We start from the raw sequence: 20546 nt of genomic DNA, 5'->3' as shown, positions 1-20546 counted from the left end.
CATCCTTTGGAAAAGTGACTGATAAAAATACATTTATTTTTAAGGACTCTGGTTTCATGTTTTCTGTTGTTGTTCTCATCAAGAAATTCAGTACAGAGTGTTTTGAGATTTATTTAGCCAAACAATGAAAAGCTAAAAAGTGATGCTGACAACACCAAACAGAAAAAGTCTATACATTTTCACAGATTCCCCGAGTAAAACAGCTTCTTTCCAGGAATCATAATGTAGCAGGAAGCCAGTTTCGGGGTACAAAATCTCATTTCTTTTTTGCTTGACTTACAAGATTTTTCACATTGCTACTGAATTCCCTCACCTCAATAGGCTTTTTCAGACAGTGCCAAACAAAAGGACAAAGACTTGATTTTAAAACAAGAAAAAGCACATCTCATGTGTTCCTATGAACTACACGTTCTACTTAATTTTTTTCTTCCTCAAACACACAGTGAATTCTGAGTGTACAACAGCCCTAAAAGACAAAAAGATAGGTCATTTATCAAATTAGGCACGTACTTCTGATCCAGAGAGTTCAAGTCAATTTCTACAGACTTGGTGAACAACTCTCTGCCAGTGTGGAAGATGGAAGACGTGTACAGAAATGTGGAAGGAAGATTAAAAGGTTTCTTCAGCCTTAAACCAGTAAAAAGGAGCTTCTTTTTATCGTTTTACCTGTTCAATACTAGGTTTTTCAAATGGAGGTTTCTTTTCCAGAGAGCCTTCAACCACAGGTTTTCCTCTTTGTAAAATAGACTTTCTCAAGAGCTGCAAAGAAATCATTAAAAACAAAAACAAAAACAAAAACAAAACTTAGTCAATGTCTCTCTCTCTCTCTCTCTCTCTCTCTCACACACACACACACACACACACACACACACACACACACACCCTTTAAGGGAAGTCACTACGTTCTGTTTATCTTAACAAATCAATAAAACGGTAACTATCAGGCAACCCAAATTTGCCTTCATGCTCATAGCCAAAATTATGAGGAATTAGACACCTTTCATGTTCTGAGCAGCTGACACCACCCAGACATGACTATCCCACTCACTTTCCCCTTCTCCCCTGTTTCTCGCTTCCCACTGACCCAGAGGTCTAGTCTACAAACTTGCACATGCTCATTTAGGTCACTGCAGGTGTGCTGAAGCTATGGGAGTCTTATTTAAATCCCTGAAAGGCCGAGATCCATTCTGTACAAATGAGGCTGGGAGAGAGGAGCTATCTGTCCATAGCAGCTGGATGTCATCTGCATAATCTGGGGCTCTGACTCTTTGGGAAGGAAGTCTGCAGGGCTCTCAATTGGCAACTTTCACTGTTGCAGTCTTTTTTCATTTCCCCTCCATCCATAGAAAGCAGGCCAAGTGTTCTAACATCTCAATGCCCACAAAATAAAAACACTCCTGTTAATTCCTGCCACTGGAATTTAAAGCCTTCAAACAGCAAATATCACAGTAAAAAGGGAACACAGAGACACTTACCAAGAACTAAGTTGAAAATAAATTTGATATTGAAATTCTTTACCTTCAACCTCTGCTTGAACCTTCTGTAACTTTTACATGCAGGCCAGTTATGATATGGCTATGCATTTATTTAATTACATCTTTCCCTCCTTTCTCCACTCACTACCTTTTCAATAGAAACAAAACACAGCAGCCATTCTCTCAGGAGTTGATGGAAATGAATTAATCACTAAGATTAAAGATGACCATATGTCACCTCCAGCTGTGTCTTACAAGGACCTCAACTCCTTCTAGGGGTGCCATATAAAGTATGAGTATGGGCCATGGGTTGATCCTTTCAATATATTATGCTGATCTTTATAAAAACTAATTTGCAATAAGTATAAGTCACTGTATGTGTTTCTAAGGACATATAAAAATTGATCATAAAATTTAAATACAAATAACTCTGGTTGCCTACTTTTTTCCCCAGTTAAAGTCAGACCATTTGGGAACTTGGCCCATTTAGGGTTCCAATTTAGAAGTAAACTGATGGATTCAGAGATGCTGAACCCCAATTTCTTTATCTACAAAATGATGGAGCTGGGATAAGTGGGCATATAAAAAAATTTTATTAATAGTGGCAAGCTCAGTTGGTTAGAGCATGGTGTTGATAACATCAAGGTCCAGGGTTTGGTCCCTGTACCAGTCAGCCACCTACACACACACACACACACACACACACACACACACACACACACACACACACACACACACACACACACACACACACACACACACACACACACACACACACACACACACACACACACACACACACACACACACACACACACACACACACACACACACACACACACACACACACACACACACACACACACACACACACACACACACACACACCAGCAAGCATTTACGTCCTTAGTTTTGTCAGACACTCTTCATACTTCTTTACGTGTATTATCTCATGTAATACTCATAACAACCTTTTGAGGTAGGTCCTACTATTGTTTGTAATTTACAGATGAAAAAACCGAGGCAGGGTTGGCTGCTTAGCTCAGTTGGTTATAATGCGGTGATGATAACACCAAGGTCAAGGGTTCAGATCCCTGTACTGACTAGCCAACAAATTTAAAAAAAAAAAAAAAGAAAGAAAAAATGAGGTAAATAACTTATTTAAGGTCACTTTAGTGATAGAGCCAGGTTTTAAACCCAGGTATTGGGCTCTGCACCACATATGTAGGCACCAAGATACACTTCAGCTTTAGGAAGCAGCTTTCCATTGGGTTTATTTTCAACATCTAAGACCAAAGTTTTTTAAATGCTACTAAAATACATAATACATTTTAAATGAATTACTGACACATATGAGACACAGGAACCGCCTTTCAAAAGCTAAGAAATGAATGATCTATAATTCATTTGCCCTAAGAATGTTTTTTTTGGAGAGGGTAGGAAAGAAGGGGAGAGAATGCTGAATATTTTGATTGTGTTTCAACAAGTGAGTATATTTGCACTACTATTTAAAGATGAAGGAGGTAAGAAAGAGAGAGAAAATGTATTTGAAAGCAGAGCAATGCTTTCTGGCCTGTTTGGTTGGTTATAAACCAAGAGGAGCCTGACAGGATGGAAACCTTGACATCACCTTCACTTCCAACAAGGCAGTGAAAGCTGCCAGGGAGCTCAGTTCCAAGACAAATAATAGCTGCAGTCATGCAGGCCTTGTTTTTCCTCAACCAAGATCTTTTTCCAAAGAAGCTCTAAATAGTATGAACCTGCCAGAGTTCAATCTGGATGACTCAGGCCTCACAGCCACGTCAACAAGTTGTCACCTGGAGTGGTGTAGTGCCCACTGGTATCTGTGGGGACTTCAGTTGTTTATTTTCTCTCTCTCTCTCTCTCTCTCATTAACCTTTTTAGTCAAAACCCCCAAATTTTAAAAATATAATTGTCCCTCCCACTCCTGTCTCCTATCCACACAAAAATCCCCATTACTACAATAAAAGACAAAAGTTAATAAAAGGGGAGAAGGGAAAACTATGAATTAAAAAATTTCAGACAAAGAATATAGGAATAGAGCTATAGGAACAGAGCATACAATTTGCACTGAAATACCTAGCCTCCAAGACAGAGGAGGGAACTCAATGGAAAATTTAGCTATACTCTTCTTATAAAACTGAAGCACAGCCCCTTTATAAGAAGAGGCAAACTTTTGCTGGCTATAAGCTATGGTGCTTTGTTTTGTTTTTTAACATCCTTGTAAGGATTACACAATATAACATAATCTATGATGCCCTCAACAGCAGGTATTTTTTTTTAAGAAGTTATTCCTTCTGACAGCCTTCTTTATGAACCTATTTTTACAAACCTAACATTTCTCCGTCCATTCCCACTAGCAGCTTCCCTCCCACACATGTGATTCCTGACTGTAACCACAGCTCGAGGACACGGACATCCGTGGGAAGGGAAGAGACGCGACCCAAACGGAGTCGAGGTGAAACCACGAGAGGCAGCTCTGGGGACTGGTAGCAATAATTGGCAACTGGTGTCAACACAACACAAATAACAGTAGGTAAGATGCCAAAACAAATTTGGAAAGTCTTGGTTCCTCCCCTTGAAGCATAAGAGATGGGACTTAGAGCTGCTCCTCCAACTGCATCTCCTCCCACCCTCCCCTTTGCCTCCAGGCTGCTCTGATGTCACATCACACCCAGCTCACCTGCTGCACGGCCTACCAGCTTGTTCTTTCCTCCACTTGCAGGGCTCTTCCCTCAGCCCTTCAGAGACAGAATTGTCACTGTCTTCCACTCAGTTTTCTGCTCAATTGTCATCTCCTCAGAGTCTTTCCTAACTGCCCTTCCTCAATGGCATCACCCCCCTACCATCCCTGCCATTCTGATTCCACTTACCCTACTCTCTTTCTCTTCACAGCACTTACCACCACCTGCAAATAAATTATTTACGTGTTGATTGTCTGCCTCTTCTACTGAAATATAAACTGAAGGGAAGGACTCTTGTCCACTGATCTATCCCCTCATGCCTACATTAGTGACGTGCATAGAGACGTGTGCAATAAATACCTGCTGGGTGGATGGAAAGAAATCTATAAGCATATGCAAATCAAGACATTCAACTTTGCCTACAAGTGTGAAGGCTCTCAAGGACAGTGTTCAACATACGGCAGGTCATTTTAGAGAATCCATCATGAAGAAATTCACACTTCAGCAAACCCTGAGGATAAATATATCATGTATGAGCTGAGAGCCTCACATCCATGACCTGACATGTGGAGATTGAGCACATTTGAACAATAAGAGAAAGAAGATAGGCCTTTAAAATGTTAAAATCTCACCTTGAATAGATAGAAATAAACTTGTTTGGTATCTGCATCTTCTTCCTTATGGACACAGGTAAAGAGATATTCCACATCCAACACTATTCCCAGGAGTCTGTTCATTTCTTCCTCTGACACATTCTCCAGGTGGGAAACATGAGCAGCTAACGATAAGATCAAAGGAATATACATAAGAAGTCAGTTGGAAACCACAAACATTCTGCCTTTTAAAATACAAGTTTCTTTCTCACAAACCTTCCCATCAATCCACTAGGCTACACAGTAAATAACAGGAAATTTCTGAACCCCTGTAAGACTGAAGTCCTCTCACAAAATCTACTTATAATTAAGAGACCATATTGTTGAGCCTTAGCCTCCCTGCCTAACACTAAAAGTGGGCCAGCGGCCCATATTCAAATATCATATATTTTAAGAATCAAACTTGTAGCACCAAATCTGGTCATGACAGGGTCAAGTTCTCAAGTTTTCATATAAGCAAATTCTCCACCACACCAAGAACGGCTCATATTCAAATAACATATATTTTAAGAACCAGAACTTGTAGCACCAAGACTGGTCCATGACAGGGTTAAGTTCTTACACTGTCATATAAGAAAATTCTCCACCACACCATGTCTGCAGTCCTAGACATGGACCCAGGATTTGTAGATCTGTGGTTCAGAGTAGCAGAAAACCAAGCTCTCAAAAGGCTTAGTTCTAAGTCCTGTGATTAGCTCAATCAGCCAAGAATATCCTAATAGTGTGAAGACTAAAGGTCCTTTCCCTCAGCCTTTCTGACTGAGACACACTAAAACCTCACTATCTCTGCAGCAAAGTCCAAGGCCTATTTTAGCTTGCAATTCAACATCCTCCATGATCAACTCCCAAACTCATTTTTCTACCTTTGTTCTGTTGTCTTACTATAGTTTTGGTGACCTATCTATTGACCCTCTCCCCCATCCTTGTGATCTCTTCTACCCAAATCCAGTTCATCTTTCACTATTATTGCATTTAATCTTCATACAATCCTGTGAAGTAGGTATTAGTAATCTCATTTCACCATTGAGGAAACTGAGGCTCAGAGAGACTGAATACTGTTTCGTCAAACGTAACTCAGCCAAAAAGGTAGAGCCAGGGCCTGAAAGTGAAGAATGTTTGACCCAAATTCTAAAGCACCCACAGACATATTTTTGCTGATTAATTGATTTATTTCTCACTTGAAAAATGATCTCTAGATAAGCCACCCAAAAATCACCCACTAGCCTAGAAGCTTCTCTGGGCTGAGATCATGTCTTTTCATTTCTTTTATCCCCAGCACCTATCACTAGGCTTACCACTTCAAGAGTAATCCTCTTAGGAGCAGCTCTGGGTGTGCTAGATTTAAAATGCTTGAATATAAAAATGCTTGTGATGATTTTTAAAAACTAAAATATGTAGAAAAATGATAGGCTTTTCCTCACCTTTTTAAAGGAAGATGGAACTAAAGGTTACTGAAGAATACCTGCAAGGTGTTGGGCATGAGAAAACCCACTCAGGATACCAAGGTGTTCTTGATGTTAAAACACAATGCTCAATCAGAAGCCTGGGATAGAGGCTGCCACTAGTACCCACCCATTTTCCCTCTCCTTATGACAACTCCTGGCTTCCAATTACCAGTAGCTCCATTTCTCTTCCTAAGAGCTTTTTCTGTTCTTGTAACCTGCTCTGCCATTTATACACCCCTTGAGAGCAGCCCTCAACCAAAGATTAAAGAAGTCAGTATATACACACTCCAGGCCCATGGACCCTCAGGTAGAATAACTCAGAGGTAAGTATTCTACATTGGCTCCCAATATTTCCCCCACAGAATTAAGTACCAGTGTACCACACAGCAGAAGCAGGCTTAGTAATTCACCCTTTACTAGCTGCCTTTTCCTCCTTGTGTTATTTTTCCACTCCCCTACTTTCAAACCAAATAAACCTCATGCTTTCAAATCTTTGTCTCAGAGTCTGCTTCTGGAGAAGCCCAAACAAAAGAATTTTCAGAGAGTTAAAAAAATTAAATACCAGGGAGTGGGGGGCTTCCAAATGTCCTCAAGGAGCAGAAATAGCCATATTTATATCAGACACAATAGACTTTATGTCAAAACTATAAAAGGAGAAAAAGACAGGCATTATATAATGATGAAAGGGTCAATATATCAAGACAATATAACAACTACACTTATATATGCACCCAACATCAGAGCACCTAAATATTTAAAACAAACATTAATAGATCTGAAGGGAGAAACAGACTGCAATACAATATTGGTAGGGGGCTTCAATACAACACTTTCATCAATGGCTAGATCATCCAGACAGAAAATCAATAAGAAAACACTGGACTTCAACTATGAATGGAACTTTGAGACCAAATAGAACTAACAGACACATACAGAACATTCCATCCAATAATAGCAGAATACACATTCTTCTCAAGCACATACAAAATTTTCTCCAGGATAGATCATATGTTAGGCCACAGAACAAGTCTTAACAAATTTAAGAAGAATGAAATCATACCAACTGTCTTTTCCAACCACAATGGTATGAAACTAGAAATCAGAAACAGAAGGAATTTTGGAAAATTCACAAATATGTGGAAATTAAATAACATGCTTCTGAATAACCAATGGGTCAAAGAAGAAATCAAAAGGGAAATTTAAAAATATGTTAAGACAAACAAAAGTGAAAATACAACAACGAAAACTTAGGGGATGCAGCAAAAGTAGTTCTAAGAGAGAAGATTATAGCAATAAATGCCTACATTAAAAAAGAAGAAAGATCTCAACTAAATAACCTAATTTTACACCTTAAGGAACTAGAAAAAGAACAGACTAAGCTCAGGGTTAGTAAATGAAAAGAAATAACATCAGAGCAGAAATAAATGAAATAGAGACTAGAAAAACAATGGTAAAGGTGAGCAAAACCAGAAGTTTTTTTTTTTTTTTTTTAGAGATAAGCAAGATCAACAATCCTTTAGCTAAACTAAGAAAACAGGAGAGAAGACTCACATAAAATCATAAATGAGAAAAAGGTAACATTACAACTGATATCACAGAAATACAAAGGATCATGAGAGACTTCTATGAACAATTATATACCAACAAATTGAATAACCTAGAAGAAATGGATAAATTCCTAGAAACATACAACCTACTAAAACTGAATCATGAAGAAAAATAAAATCTAAACAGTCTAATAACAAGTAAGGAGTCTGGATCAGTAATTTTAAAAAACTCATCCAAAAAAAAGCCTGATGGCTTCACAGCTGAATTCTATCAAAAAGAACTAATATCAATCTTTCTCAAACTCATCAAAAAAATTGAAGAGGACAGACTCGCTTGGTAACAACAAGGTCAAGGGTTTGGATTCCTGTACTGGCCAACCACCCTCCACCCCACAAAAAAAAAAAAAAAAAAAAAAAAAAAAAAAAAAAAAGAATAAAAAAAAAATTGAAGAGGAAGGAATATTTTCAAACTCACTTTACAAGGCCGGCATTACCCTGATACCAAAGTCAGATATGGGCACTACAAGAAAAGAAAATTATAGGCCAATATCCCTGATGAACATAGATGCAAAAATTTTCAACAAAATCCTAACAAACTGAATTCAACAACAAATTGAAAGGATTATACACTATGAGCAAGTGGGATTTACCCCAGGGATGCACGAATGGTTCAACAATAAATGTCATACATCACCTTAACAGAATTCAAGAGAAAAGCCATATGATCATCTCTATAGATGCAGCAAAAGCATTTTGACAAAATTTAACATCATTTCATGATAAAAACTCTCAACAAATTAGGTACAGAAGGAATGTACCTCAACACAAAAAAAAGGCCATATGTGACAAACCCACAACTAACATCACACTCAACAATGAAAAGTTGAAAGCTTTTCCTCTATGATCATGAAGAAACAAGGATGCCCACTCTTGCCACTTCTATTCAACATAGTATTGGAAGGCCTAGTCAGAGCAATTAAGCAAGAAAAAGAAACAGAAGGTATCCAAATAAGTGCTGGCTGGTTAGCTCAGTTGCTTAGAGTTTGGTGCTGATAACACCAAGGTCTGGGGCTCAGTCCCTGTATGGGTCAGCAAAAAAAGAAATCCAAATCAGGAAGGAAGAAGTTAAATTGTCTCTGTTTGCAGGCAACATAATCTTATATAGAGAAAAACATAAAGACTCCACCAAAAAAATGTTAAAACTAATAAGTAAAGTTGCAGGATATAAAATCAGCATACAAAAATCAGTATCATTTCTACACTTAAAACAACCTATCCAAAAAAGAAATCAAGAAAACAATTCCATTTACAGTAGCATCAAAAAAATAAATAAGTAAAATATCTAGGAATAAATTTAACCAAGGAGATAAAATATATGTACACTGATGACAGAAAATGAAGAAGACATCAATACATGAATATCTCACATTCATGGATTAGAATAATTAAAACTGTTAAAATGTCCATAGTATCCAGAGTGATTTACAGATTCAATGGAGTCCCTATCAAAATTGCAATGACATTTTTCATAGAAATAGAAAAACCAATCCTAAAATTCATATAGAACCACAAAGAAAGACTCCAAATAGCCCAAACAATCTTGAGCAAAAAGAACAAAGTGGGAGGCATCACACTATCTGATTTCAAAATCTACTACTAAGCTTAGTAATCAAAACAAAACAGTACTAGCATAAAAACAGACACATAGACCAATGGAACAGAATAGACAGCCCAGAAATAAATCCATGCATTTACAGTCAATTGATTTTCAACACATGCCAAGAACACACAATGGAAAAAAGACAGTCTCTTCAGTAAATGGTGTTGAGACAACTGGATATCCACATGCAGAATAATTAAAACCTTATCTCACACCATACACAAAAATTTACTCAAAATGGACTAAAGACTGAAGCATAAGACCTGAAATGGTACAACTACTAGAAGGAAATACAGAGAAAAGCTTCTTGACATTGGTCTTGGCAAAGAATTTTTAGAAATGACCCCAACCAAAAGCACAAACAAAAAAACAAAAATAAACATGAGACTGCATGAAACAAAAAAGCTTCTGTACAGCAAGGGAAACAATAAACAAAATGAAGAGACAACCTATGGAATGGAAGAAAATATCTGCAAACCAAACATCTAACAAGAGGTTAATACCCAAAATACATAAGGAACTCAATAGCAAGGAAACAAATAACCTGATTTTTAAAATGTGCAAAAGACCTGAAAAGACAGTTCTCAAAAGAAAACATATAATTGGCCAACAGGTATATGAAACTGTGCTCAACATCAATAATCAACAGTGAAATGTAAATTAAAACCACAGTGAAATATACCTCACACCTGTTAGGATGGCTATTATCAAAAGGACAAAAGCGTTGGAAAGGATGTGGAGAAAAGGGAGCTCTTACACACTTTTGGTGGGAATGCAAATTAGTATAGCCATTGTAGTAAAAAGTACGTAGGTTTCTCAAAAAATTAAAAATAGAACTCCCATATGATCCAGGAATTCCAATTCTGGGTAAATATCCAAAGGAAATGAAATCAGTATGTTGAAGAGGTATGTGCACTCACATGTTTATTACAGCATTCATCACAATATGCAAAATATGGAATCAACCTAAGCGTCCATCAAGAGATGAATGGATAAAGGAAACATGATAGGCCAGCTGCCAAAAAAAAAAAAAAAAAAGGAAAACAAGATATAGTAATACAACGGAATACTATTAAGTCTTAAAAACGAAGGAAATTCCATCATTTGTGACAGCGTGGATAAACCTGGAGAACATTAGGATAAATGAAACAAGCCAGGCATACAAAGACAAATACCACATGATCTCACTAATGAGCAAAATCTAAAAAAGTCAAACTCATAGAAGCAGAGAAAAGAATGGTGGTCTCATGGACTTGGGGTGGGTGGAAGGGCAGAGATGTTTGTCAAGGGTACAAAGTTTCAGTTACTCAGGAAGAGTAAGTGCTGGAGATCTACTGGACAGCATGGTGACTGTAGTTAATAATAATGTATTTATGGTACACATGAAAATTACTAAGAAAATAATTTTAAATATTGTCACCACAAAAAAAAAAGTGTGTGAGGTGATGGACATGTATACCAAAACATCACATTGTACACCATCAATATATAAAATTTTTATTTGTCAATTATACATTAATAAAACTGAAAAAAAGTTAAAAACAAATGTTGTTGAGGAAGTCAGATTAAAGAGGTTAAAATTAGACGGACAGAGGCCACACCTCTCATTTCTTCTAATGCAGAAAAGTAACAGAAAGGCAGAGTGATGGTCCCAAGGCGATGAGGCCCCTGCATGTGTGCACACCCCAACAGAGCATTTTTAAAAGGTGAGAGGGAAGAAAGGTATCTGTATAATCTGTCTGCCTTCAGGAGTGCTGAATAAAGCTAGTAGAAAAATCTAAATTTGAAAACGCCAGCATTCTATTACTACGTTATCAAATAGAAAAGGAGTAATTGATTAAATTGTTTCTAAAAAACATAAATAATTCACCTCATGAAAGTTACACATATATGTGAGTGTGTAAACACAAAACCTAATGTTCAAATCTATGACTTCTTATTTGGCTATACAATACATGGCTTCATCACTATCTAAAAAATACCAGAAATGAGACATCGTCTCAGGTACACTGTTTGCCAGGTCACTTTTTTCTTAAGACTGTTTAAAATTTCTTAAAATTTCCCTTGAGGTTCATCTTAAGACGTTGGGAGATGGGCCTCATTCTGGAGACAGCTAGGTCAAAATTTTTATGTCAGTTATTTACGGAAAAAATGTTATGAAAATTATTTTTGCCTTGTAAAGTTTTAATCTCTTTCCAGTGATAAACTATGAATTCAATCAGTACACACTCTAATGTAAACTCCTTCAGATTCTCCATAATATAAAATACTCTAATTAAGGTGCTAATATATAGTGGGTTTAACTCATGGAAGTACATGCCATGATTTATTTCTGAAACCAGTGGCTCACTTTTTTAAATCACAAAACAAATGAATTCTTAATCCGAATTACATAGAGTCGCTCTGGTTAAAACACAGGTGGAAGCTTCTATTTTTAGAAGGAAGGGGTCCATCCCCTTCCCTCCCAGGGATTTCTCAGTTTGAAAACCACTGGCGGGTACCAGATTCTTTAATATTTTGAAGAGTCGACTAGATGAAAATTAAAATGCTTAAGTGAGACCTGAGGAGGCTCATTTCCCTCTGACTCTGCCCATCATGGAATCTGTGGTCTCTCCTCAAAGCTCTGCTGTAATCCAAAGTAGAAAGGAACAGGGAGGTGGACAGTGTGGGGAGGAGGTTGATGTAAATGAAGGAGCAATAGGAAGGTAGCAAGGGACAGGCTCTGCTGGACAAACGGTGGGTAACTTCACAGTAGAAGAGGGTGTCTCTTCCTCTGAGAATAAAGGAGAAGTAGGTCTGGAGTGAAAGCAGGTATACTGAGGCAGGAGGAGGATATTGTACAAGAAGGGGCAAGCTTCCTAGAATGAATAATGGGGTAGGGGCTATCAGATGAAAGTAGATGGAGTGGACCATCTGCAAGAGAAGGGAAAAAAGAAGGTATGGACAAGTTACTATGAAAGAGAAGCTTCCCTATACTGAGAAAGCCAGACAAGAACAATTATGACTATACTGTGTACACAGTCATCTAGAAGTGCTGAGTTCTTGGACTCTCCAATGAGGCCCCTCGCCAAGCAGGCCCTCTATGGACCTCTTTTGACCAAGGCTCCTTTTCTTTATTTTATTTTTATTTATTTATTTATTTATTTATTTTTGTCTTTTTCATGACTGGCACTCAGCCAGTGAGTGCACCGGCCATTCCTATATAGGATCCGAACCCACCCCACGGCAGGAGCGTCGCTGCGCTCCCAGCGCCGCACTCTCCTGAGTGCGCCATGGGCTCGGCCCCCAAGGCTCCTTTTCAATCCTCACCCAACTCAGTCTCTGAGCATCTAACTCTCAGTGCTTTGCTGTCACTAAATCCATATCACCAGCCACCTTTTCTCAAGCTCCAATCTTCCAGCCACACCCCACCTCACAACCTCTCCATCCCAACAACACAGGTGCACCAACATAATGGTGAACTCCTCATGGCTCTCCTCAAAATGGCAGCTCCCTGTTGCTGGCCCTGTTTCTGCCAGGAAGCCCATCATTCATTCCTTCAGTGTCCTTTACCTTCCACACATTATCAGCTACCAGATTCAGCTGAATTCCTCGGCCTCTCTAAGTCGTCGTGTTTCCCTTCCTACCTTTGTGGCCATCGGGATTTCAAGCCTAGTGAAACAACCCCCAGGCTGTTCTTTCTGTTGCCAGGGAAGTCTTCCTAAAACACCACCTTCCTCAAACAACCCCATCTCTACCAAACACAAAGACTGCTTAGGCTGTCTGGGCCAGAGCATCGGGGAGGAAGGGAAGAAGCGCTCCAGTCATGCACTGCTTCTGTGTGCGGCCCGTGGGGGGCTGTGAAACACCTAAAGATTAGACTATAAGAACGGAAAATAGAAGCCACGTTTTGATGACCTGTATTATATCCGTTTGTAAGACAGGTGTCTGGAAAAGCCAGCAGTTTGGTTCTTGAATGATCTCTGAATCTTGTGCAGTTACTTTGGTGACTGGGTCAGGACCCTGTCGTGAGACAGGTGGAAGGAAAAAAATCCAGTCACAATATTTTCTCCAGTAACAAATGTGATGCGGCCATCAGGGGGACAGTGAAGTATACCAACTGGGTGATGCCATTCAAAAGACAACAGGGAACAGAATATTAGTATTCCAGCCAGGCTTCAGAGATGTGGCCTATCAGTATGTGAAAGAGGGGTCTCGAATTTATGTGGAAGAGAAAGTAGACTATGATAAATACTTGGGTAAAAACAGTGTGAGGAGGGCTGGCCGATTGGTTAGAGCACAGTGCTGACAGCACCAAGGTCCAAGGTTCCATCCCTGTATTGGCCAGTTATAAAAAAAAAAAAAAAAAAAAAGTCAGGTGACAAGCAAAAACAATTACAGCAGAGAACACTATAATTCTGAGTGACCAAACAAAAGGGAAGGCATAGAACTGATGACTCTTCTTTGGCCATTGTTTGGTACAGTCTCATTTCCAAATCATGTACAGTCTTTATAGTTTTTAAGGGTAAGAATTAAAATACTCATTTATACATTTCTTTTAAAAAGACAGCTCCTGATTCTTTGGGGCTGCTGACCAGAATTAGACATGTTTAATCTATCTCTGGGCTTACTCAGGAGCCCACCCCCTCATGCCCCACCCCCCACCCCCTCATCCCCTACCCCCATCAAGCCCAATCCATGCCAACAACTAGGTGTACCTCACTCTAACTGCAAAGCTAAACTATTTACTATACTGATAACCAAACTCATATTAAACCAAAAAGGGTCACTTGTTATTAAAAGAAAACCTTCTACGAATCTTTTCTAAAGAAGACTTTTTAATGCAAATAGCCTCCCTTCAATTACCTAGAAGCATGTTTTCTTAAAGAGATATGCCTCTATTACTTACAAGTCCAGGAGCATGTTATCAAAAACTAAAAAATAAATCTGTAAACGACTATGTACAAATCTACAACAGTTAACCTGTCACAGAACTCATGACACAAAGTCACTGCTTTTCAAAGCCTTGATGAATGCTCCCTAATTTATACCCCCCTCATGAAGTTTTCATAGATATACACCCTATCAGTAGTGTGGGAGAACACCCCTTTCCCTACACTCTCGCCTACACTGGAGAATTATTCTCAGTAATTAGTTTTTTTAAAATTACTGAGAATCTCCCAGTGTTTTGATTTGCATTCACTGGAATGCCCTGGGAGTTGTTTGTTTTTCATATTACAGGCTATTTCTCTTTGTTCTCCTGAGTACTGTCTATCCAAGTTACTTTGCTTGCTTTTTTAGGATTCTGGTGTTTTTCTTAGTGGCTTAAAAGAACTTCATGTACTAACCTTTAGTTTCTCATATTCACTGCAAACGCTTATGGATTTTGTTGGGGCTTTCATTTGGTTGGTTTGGTTGTACAGAAATTTTAAATTTTTTAGAAAGTCAAAACTATGTTTGGCATTTCTTTAAGGTCTTGCCTGCAAAGGTCTTCCTACATAACTAAAAGACAATAAAAATTTATTTTCCCCTAGCTCTTTAACAAGTTGCTTTTAAAGTTAAAACATCGCTCCACAAAAACGTCAATGTCCTAATAGACAAAAACAGCCAGATTAAAGAAGACTACAGAGACATGACAACTAAATACAAATGAGATTCTAGACTAGATGCTTAACGGAGAGGAAAGTATGCTGTAAAGGACATTTTTGAGTCAACCGATAAAATTAGAATACAAACAGTAGATTAGATAAAAGTATTACATTAATGTTAAATTTACTGAAGTGGGTAATTGCCCTGAGGTTACATAAGAAAATATCCTTATTTTTATGAAATCTTCATTAAAATGTTTAGGGGAAAAGGACTATAATATACATACCACATGAAATATATATATGCAACTTATTCTCATATGTTCCAGGAAAAACAAGTATATATATAGATATATATATATCTTTATAAATATAGATATATATATCTTTATATATATCTATATTTATTTATCTATCTATCTATATATATGAACAACTATGCATATATCGGTATATATGAGACATAGCAAACAGGACAAAATGTTAACACTAGGTAAATCTGAGGAAAGGATATATTGCACATTCTTCATTACTATTCTTGTGACTTTTTCTTTTTTTTTTTTTTTTTTTTTGGCAGCTGGCCAGTACAGAGATATTCTTCTGACTCCTACGTAAGTTTTAAATCATTTCCAAATAAAAAGTTTTAAAAAAATTTTTCTTCCACCTGAATTTGATGATCAAATGTGAAAGATCCCACTTTTATTTCAAATCAACGTCCAAGAGCCTGTTGCAAAGCCATCGATATAATTACCCAAGAGTGCCCAGCACTCGACTTGTGGGAAAAGCACATTCCTCCAGGAGGACCGGTTCCCCCAGAGTCCATTGTGGGTGGAGGGCAGGGGGACACAGAGAGAAGTTTCAAGTTAGAGGACTGAGGCAGGCTGTGCCTTCTTTATGTCTCTCCAGGAGGGTGTAACTTGGTACCTCTCAGTGCTATATCAGACTTGCAAAAAACACCCAGGGTGCCACTGAGTGGCCTACCATATGCCTGTTGCCAGGAATCATGGTGCAGCTGTTGCCTTGCTAGGAACAGGAAGCACACTGTCACCGTGTGCTGTGACCCTCACTAACCTCTGGCACCATGTATCACTGGCCTCACTTCTCATGAAGATAGCCTGCCAGTCCTTATATGCCCTGCAGTGTGAATAGGCAGCAGCTGGGCGGTCAGCTAACACATCCCTGCTCCTTTGGACCAGAAGCAAACAGCACAGTGTCCACAGGATTTCTAAGCTGCTCAAATACATTTTTTGTCCATGGGAATGTGGGGCCAACGATTAGAAGAGATAAAATTAATGACTGCAATGAAACTTGTTGAATTGACTAATATGTAAAAGGCTTATCATTTAAAAGTGGTTTCAACTTTTGTAATCTCACCTCTGGAATGGTAAAAAAGAGACATCTAAGAGTTAGAGCCCATTAGATAAGTGCAGTCCATGAGAATACAAATTTAAACATTACAGTAACTGTGTTAAATAAGGTAAAAGAAGTAGGTGAAATTTATTTCAATAATATGTTTTATTTAAACTAATATATACCAAATACCAAAGTATTACCATTTCAACATGTATTCAATATAAAAAATTATTAATATTTTACATTCTTCTGTCATACGAAGTCTTCAAAACCAGTGTGCATTTTACACTTGCAGGATCTTTCAATTCAAACTAGCCACATTTCATGTGCTCAGCAGCCACATGTTGCTAGTGGCTACTGTATTGGACACTGGAGGTACATATTATAAACTATGAAATCTCCTCCCAAAATAAATGCAACCAGTCCTCTTTGTAGCATTGTTGAATTCAATGACTATTTATCAATGAAGGAATAAACCCAATTATGTCCAAGGAACTAAATATATTACCAACTAGAGAAAAAGAAAGAATCATAGCTCAGTACAGAAAACCAAGAAGGGAATATAATTATGGTTATATGAGATGGAACATTGCAATAGAGTTCCAAGAAGGCAAAGTTCTAGGGTATTACAGAAATAGGGTGTGTTGGTATGGGAAATTCTCTTACTCAACAACCATAAAAAACACAGATCAACTTCTGACTTCTATGACCAAATGTGTGGGGATTTCTCCCTACTGGCAAGCAAGGCTACAATTCTTCACTGGACATCAGTGGGGTGTCCTCCAGTTCAATTCCGACACTATCTACATGAAGACAGTGTCAGATCCCACAGGGTGAGAGCTCAGTCCCCAAGACTGCCCCCCACTTCAGATGTCAATTACAAATCCAGGCCTCTGGAACTCCTGACCAACCAGCTATAAATCGAGGCTCCTGCAACCCTTCTTTGCGTTTAATTAGTCTGCTTAAGTGGCTCACAGAACTCAGGGAAACATGTACTTACATCTACTGGTTTATTATAAAGGATATTGCAAAGGATACAGATGAAGACATGCACAAGGCCAGGTATGGGAGAAGGGCATAAAGCTTCCTTGCCCTTCCTGGGTACCACCCTTCAGGAATCTCCATGTGTTCAGCTATCTGGATGTTCTCCAAACCCACGCTTCTTGGGCTTTTAAGGAGGCTTCATTACATAGGAATGATTGATTAAATCATTGGCCACTGGTGATCGGCTTAACCTTCAGTCCCTCTCCCCTCCCCAGAGGTTTGGGGGTGAGACTGAAAGTCTTGCTTTGGTCTTTTCTGTGACCAGCCCCCATCCCGAGGCTACCTGGAGGCTGCCCGCCATCATTAGCATATGAAAAGACTCTTATCGCTTTGGATAAGCATTTTAGGAGTTGTTTTTCAGGAGAAGGGGATGCAGACCCAATATATATTTTTACAATATCACGTAGGGCTTATGTTTAAAAAAAAAAAAGAAAGAAAAGTTCTAGCATAGTCAAGCCTTGGAAGATAAGCAGGATTCCTTGGCAGAAAATGAAGAAAAGGCAACGCAAGTGGTATAAACCTTCACGTCTAAAGCAGAGGTGGTGCTGGTTGGTAGCTCTGTTGGTTAGAGCACAGCCTTATAACACCAAGGTGAAGGGTTCTCAGAGGAAGGAAGAAAGCTTTCTTTTTGGCAACCAGCCTTTAAGGGGATCTGAACCCTTGGCCTTGCTGTTATCAGCATCACGAACTAACCAACTAAGCTAACTGGAGAGTCTGGGTGGGAGAAAGTTTAAAGAAACTTCAGATAACATGGAGCAGCCTGACGGGCAAACATTCAATGCAGGTGACATCAAAAGCCTAAAAGCATAAGGGCCTCCGATGGCTCACTTGGAAGAGTGTGGTACTGATAACACCAAGGCCATGGGTTTGGATCCCTATATAGGGATGGCCGGTTAGCTCACTTGGGAGAGCGTAGTGCTGACAACAGCAGGTCAAGGCTTAAGATCCCCTTTAAAAAAAAAAAAAAAAAAAAAAAAGCCTGATAGTATAGAGACCTGAATGATCCGTCAAGCTCATCTAAAGATCAGACTTCACTTTCTGGGAAAGCTGGGTGCGCAAGAATGGAAATAGGAGCTCCAGGAGCTGCAGCAGACATGGCCAAGAAACAACAAGGAAAATCCTGAATTCGAGCAGTGCTAGAGGGAGGCACGTTGAGGGAGAATCAACAGGACTCCATGACCAGAGGACAGCAGAGTGAAGTAACATATCAAGTGAGCAGGGAAAATCTACCAGTGTTATCCCCTAACTCCTGCTGTACCAGACTCACAGCTCCCGACAACACTGAAACCTGCATCTAAAGGTTGTATTAGCCAACAGAGGACACTAGACAAGAGAAATATGCTGACCTGACTCAGTGTCTGTGTCAGTGTGCTAGCGGGGCTCCATATTTATGTCATTTGGCATCTGCTCAGTACATGTGTAAATAAGAACTAAGGGGTGATTAAATGGTAGAGATCTGTATAAATGTGGTATGGTCAAAGAAAAAGTGTGGTGTTCACATAATCTGCCTAAGTGATTTAAATGTTTGGAATACATCATGAGAAAAATACTGGTACTCTCTTCATACTACTCAAGAAATAAGCTCAAAGTAATAATAATAAAAGAAAAAAAGAAGCTCTAGTGTAATTGTTAAAGCTAGCTCTTTACTTTCCTTAGAAAGTGATGGGTCTTGGATGTGAATGGCACCATCTTGGACGTGACCAGTGCCATTTTTACACACACTGAGCACAAAATGGCCACCAGCCTTTCCCTTACAAGAAACCTCCTGGTTTCTGAGAAATAGAAACTCCCCTGGGTGTTTCTATTCAAACTTCCGCATGGGTGCAACCTTCCACCTGATTGCATCCACCAGCCTTATCTTCCACTCCAGCACCAAACCCCTCCCTGATTACGCTGGCCTTCCCTACAGCCTATGTAAGCCCTCCCACCCCTACATCTGGTGCTGCGCTCCATTCTGAGTACAGCCTGGCAGATTCTTTTCCTTTGATAAAGTTTGATCGGTACCTGGCGTTTTGGCTCATTCTTTCATTTTGGTGCTGAAACCTGGAAAGGGTCCTGACTCGGACCTTCAGATGATCCCCTCTCTTGGCTTGATTGGCCCCCAGGCCGGCCTTCCCAGGCCTGCCGAACCGGGTACCTCTGCGACTCTCTCTTTTTGCCATTTCAAACCAACACATCCACCATTGGCCTCAATTCAGGGTGAGTCAGTGGGTCTGTCCTACTTCTATGGGTTCCCCCAACTACTTTCTATGACTACTGTCGACCACTATTGTCTACTTCCCAAAGACCAGGCACCTGGCTGAGGGAACCCCTCCCGTGCCCTCCAGCTATTGGAGGACACTCCTCTAGCCAGTTGGTGGCTTCTCTCTCAAAAAGGAGGTGCACACCAACGAGGATGCTCCTTGGTGTTACCCTTCTTCTACTGGGACTGATCACTCCGTTTCTCACCCTCTAAATGGGATCCTCACAACCCAAACCTCCACGTTCTATGCCCTTATGCTATCTCCTAGCCAATTTACAACCTCTTGGCATCCAGGGAGACATTAAACACAAACACCTCATTTTCTACTGCAATGAGGTTTGGTCTTAATACAAACTAGATAATGATCCCAGTGTACAGAAGATGGCACTCTCGATTTAGATACTCTTAGAGATTTAGACAACTTTTGTCACCAAAATGGCAAAGTTGGTGAGATTCCCTACGTTCAAGCCTTCTCCTATCTTTAATCGTGTCCTTCTGTCGAAACTGTCCTATATCTCAAATTCTCCTAGCTCATGCCTGACCTCTCCTTCCAGACTCAGATCAATCTTTTGATCCATCCGACCACTCTACTCCCCGACCACCTCCTTATGCTCCAGATCCTTCACCAGCCCCTCCACCTTTTCCCTCTCTTCCCCACACCTGGTCTCCAGACGCTCGTCCTCAGCCACACAACCTCTCCCCTTCTCCCCCTTCATCAGGTGACAACCCTGCCTCAGCTCTGGCTCCTTTATACCCCCTTTGTGAAGTGGCTGGGATGAAGGGAATTGTCTGGGTCCATGTCCCCTTTTCTCTTTCTCATCTTTTCCAAATCGAAAAATGACTGGGATCTTTCCA

The 20546-nt window shown here is 39.5% G+C and overlaps 1 protein-coding gene across 3 annotated transcripts in view; it reads right to left on the bottom strand.

Annotated features, from left to right (window-relative positions):
• KAT2B (lysine acetyltransferase 2B) overlaps positions 1–20546 on the bottom strand; it is a 212099-nt gene that overhangs the window by 138136 nt on the left and 53417 nt on the right. For all 3 annotated transcript variants that reach the window (XM_063114028.1, XM_063114027.1, XM_063114029.1), the window contains exons 3-4: positions 4813–4958; positions 667–759 (exon numbers count right to left, since the gene is read on the bottom strand). In XM_063114028.1, the coding sequence (XP_062970098.1) occupies positions 667–759; positions 4813–4958 (239 nt within the window). The remainder of the gene's footprint in view (positions 1–666; positions 760–4812; positions 4959–20546) is intronic.

The sequence above is a fragment of the Cynocephalus volans genome, chromosome 11 (genome assembly GCF_027409185.1).
Source record: "Cynocephalus volans isolate mCynVol1 chromosome 11, mCynVol1.pri, whole genome shotgun sequence".
Taxonomy (NCBI): domain Eukaryota; kingdom Metazoa; phylum Chordata; class Mammalia; order Dermoptera; family Cynocephalidae; genus Cynocephalus; species Cynocephalus volans.
Note: the sequence above shows the minus strand (reverse complement) of the source record. Positions and strands in the feature narration are given on the sequence as shown.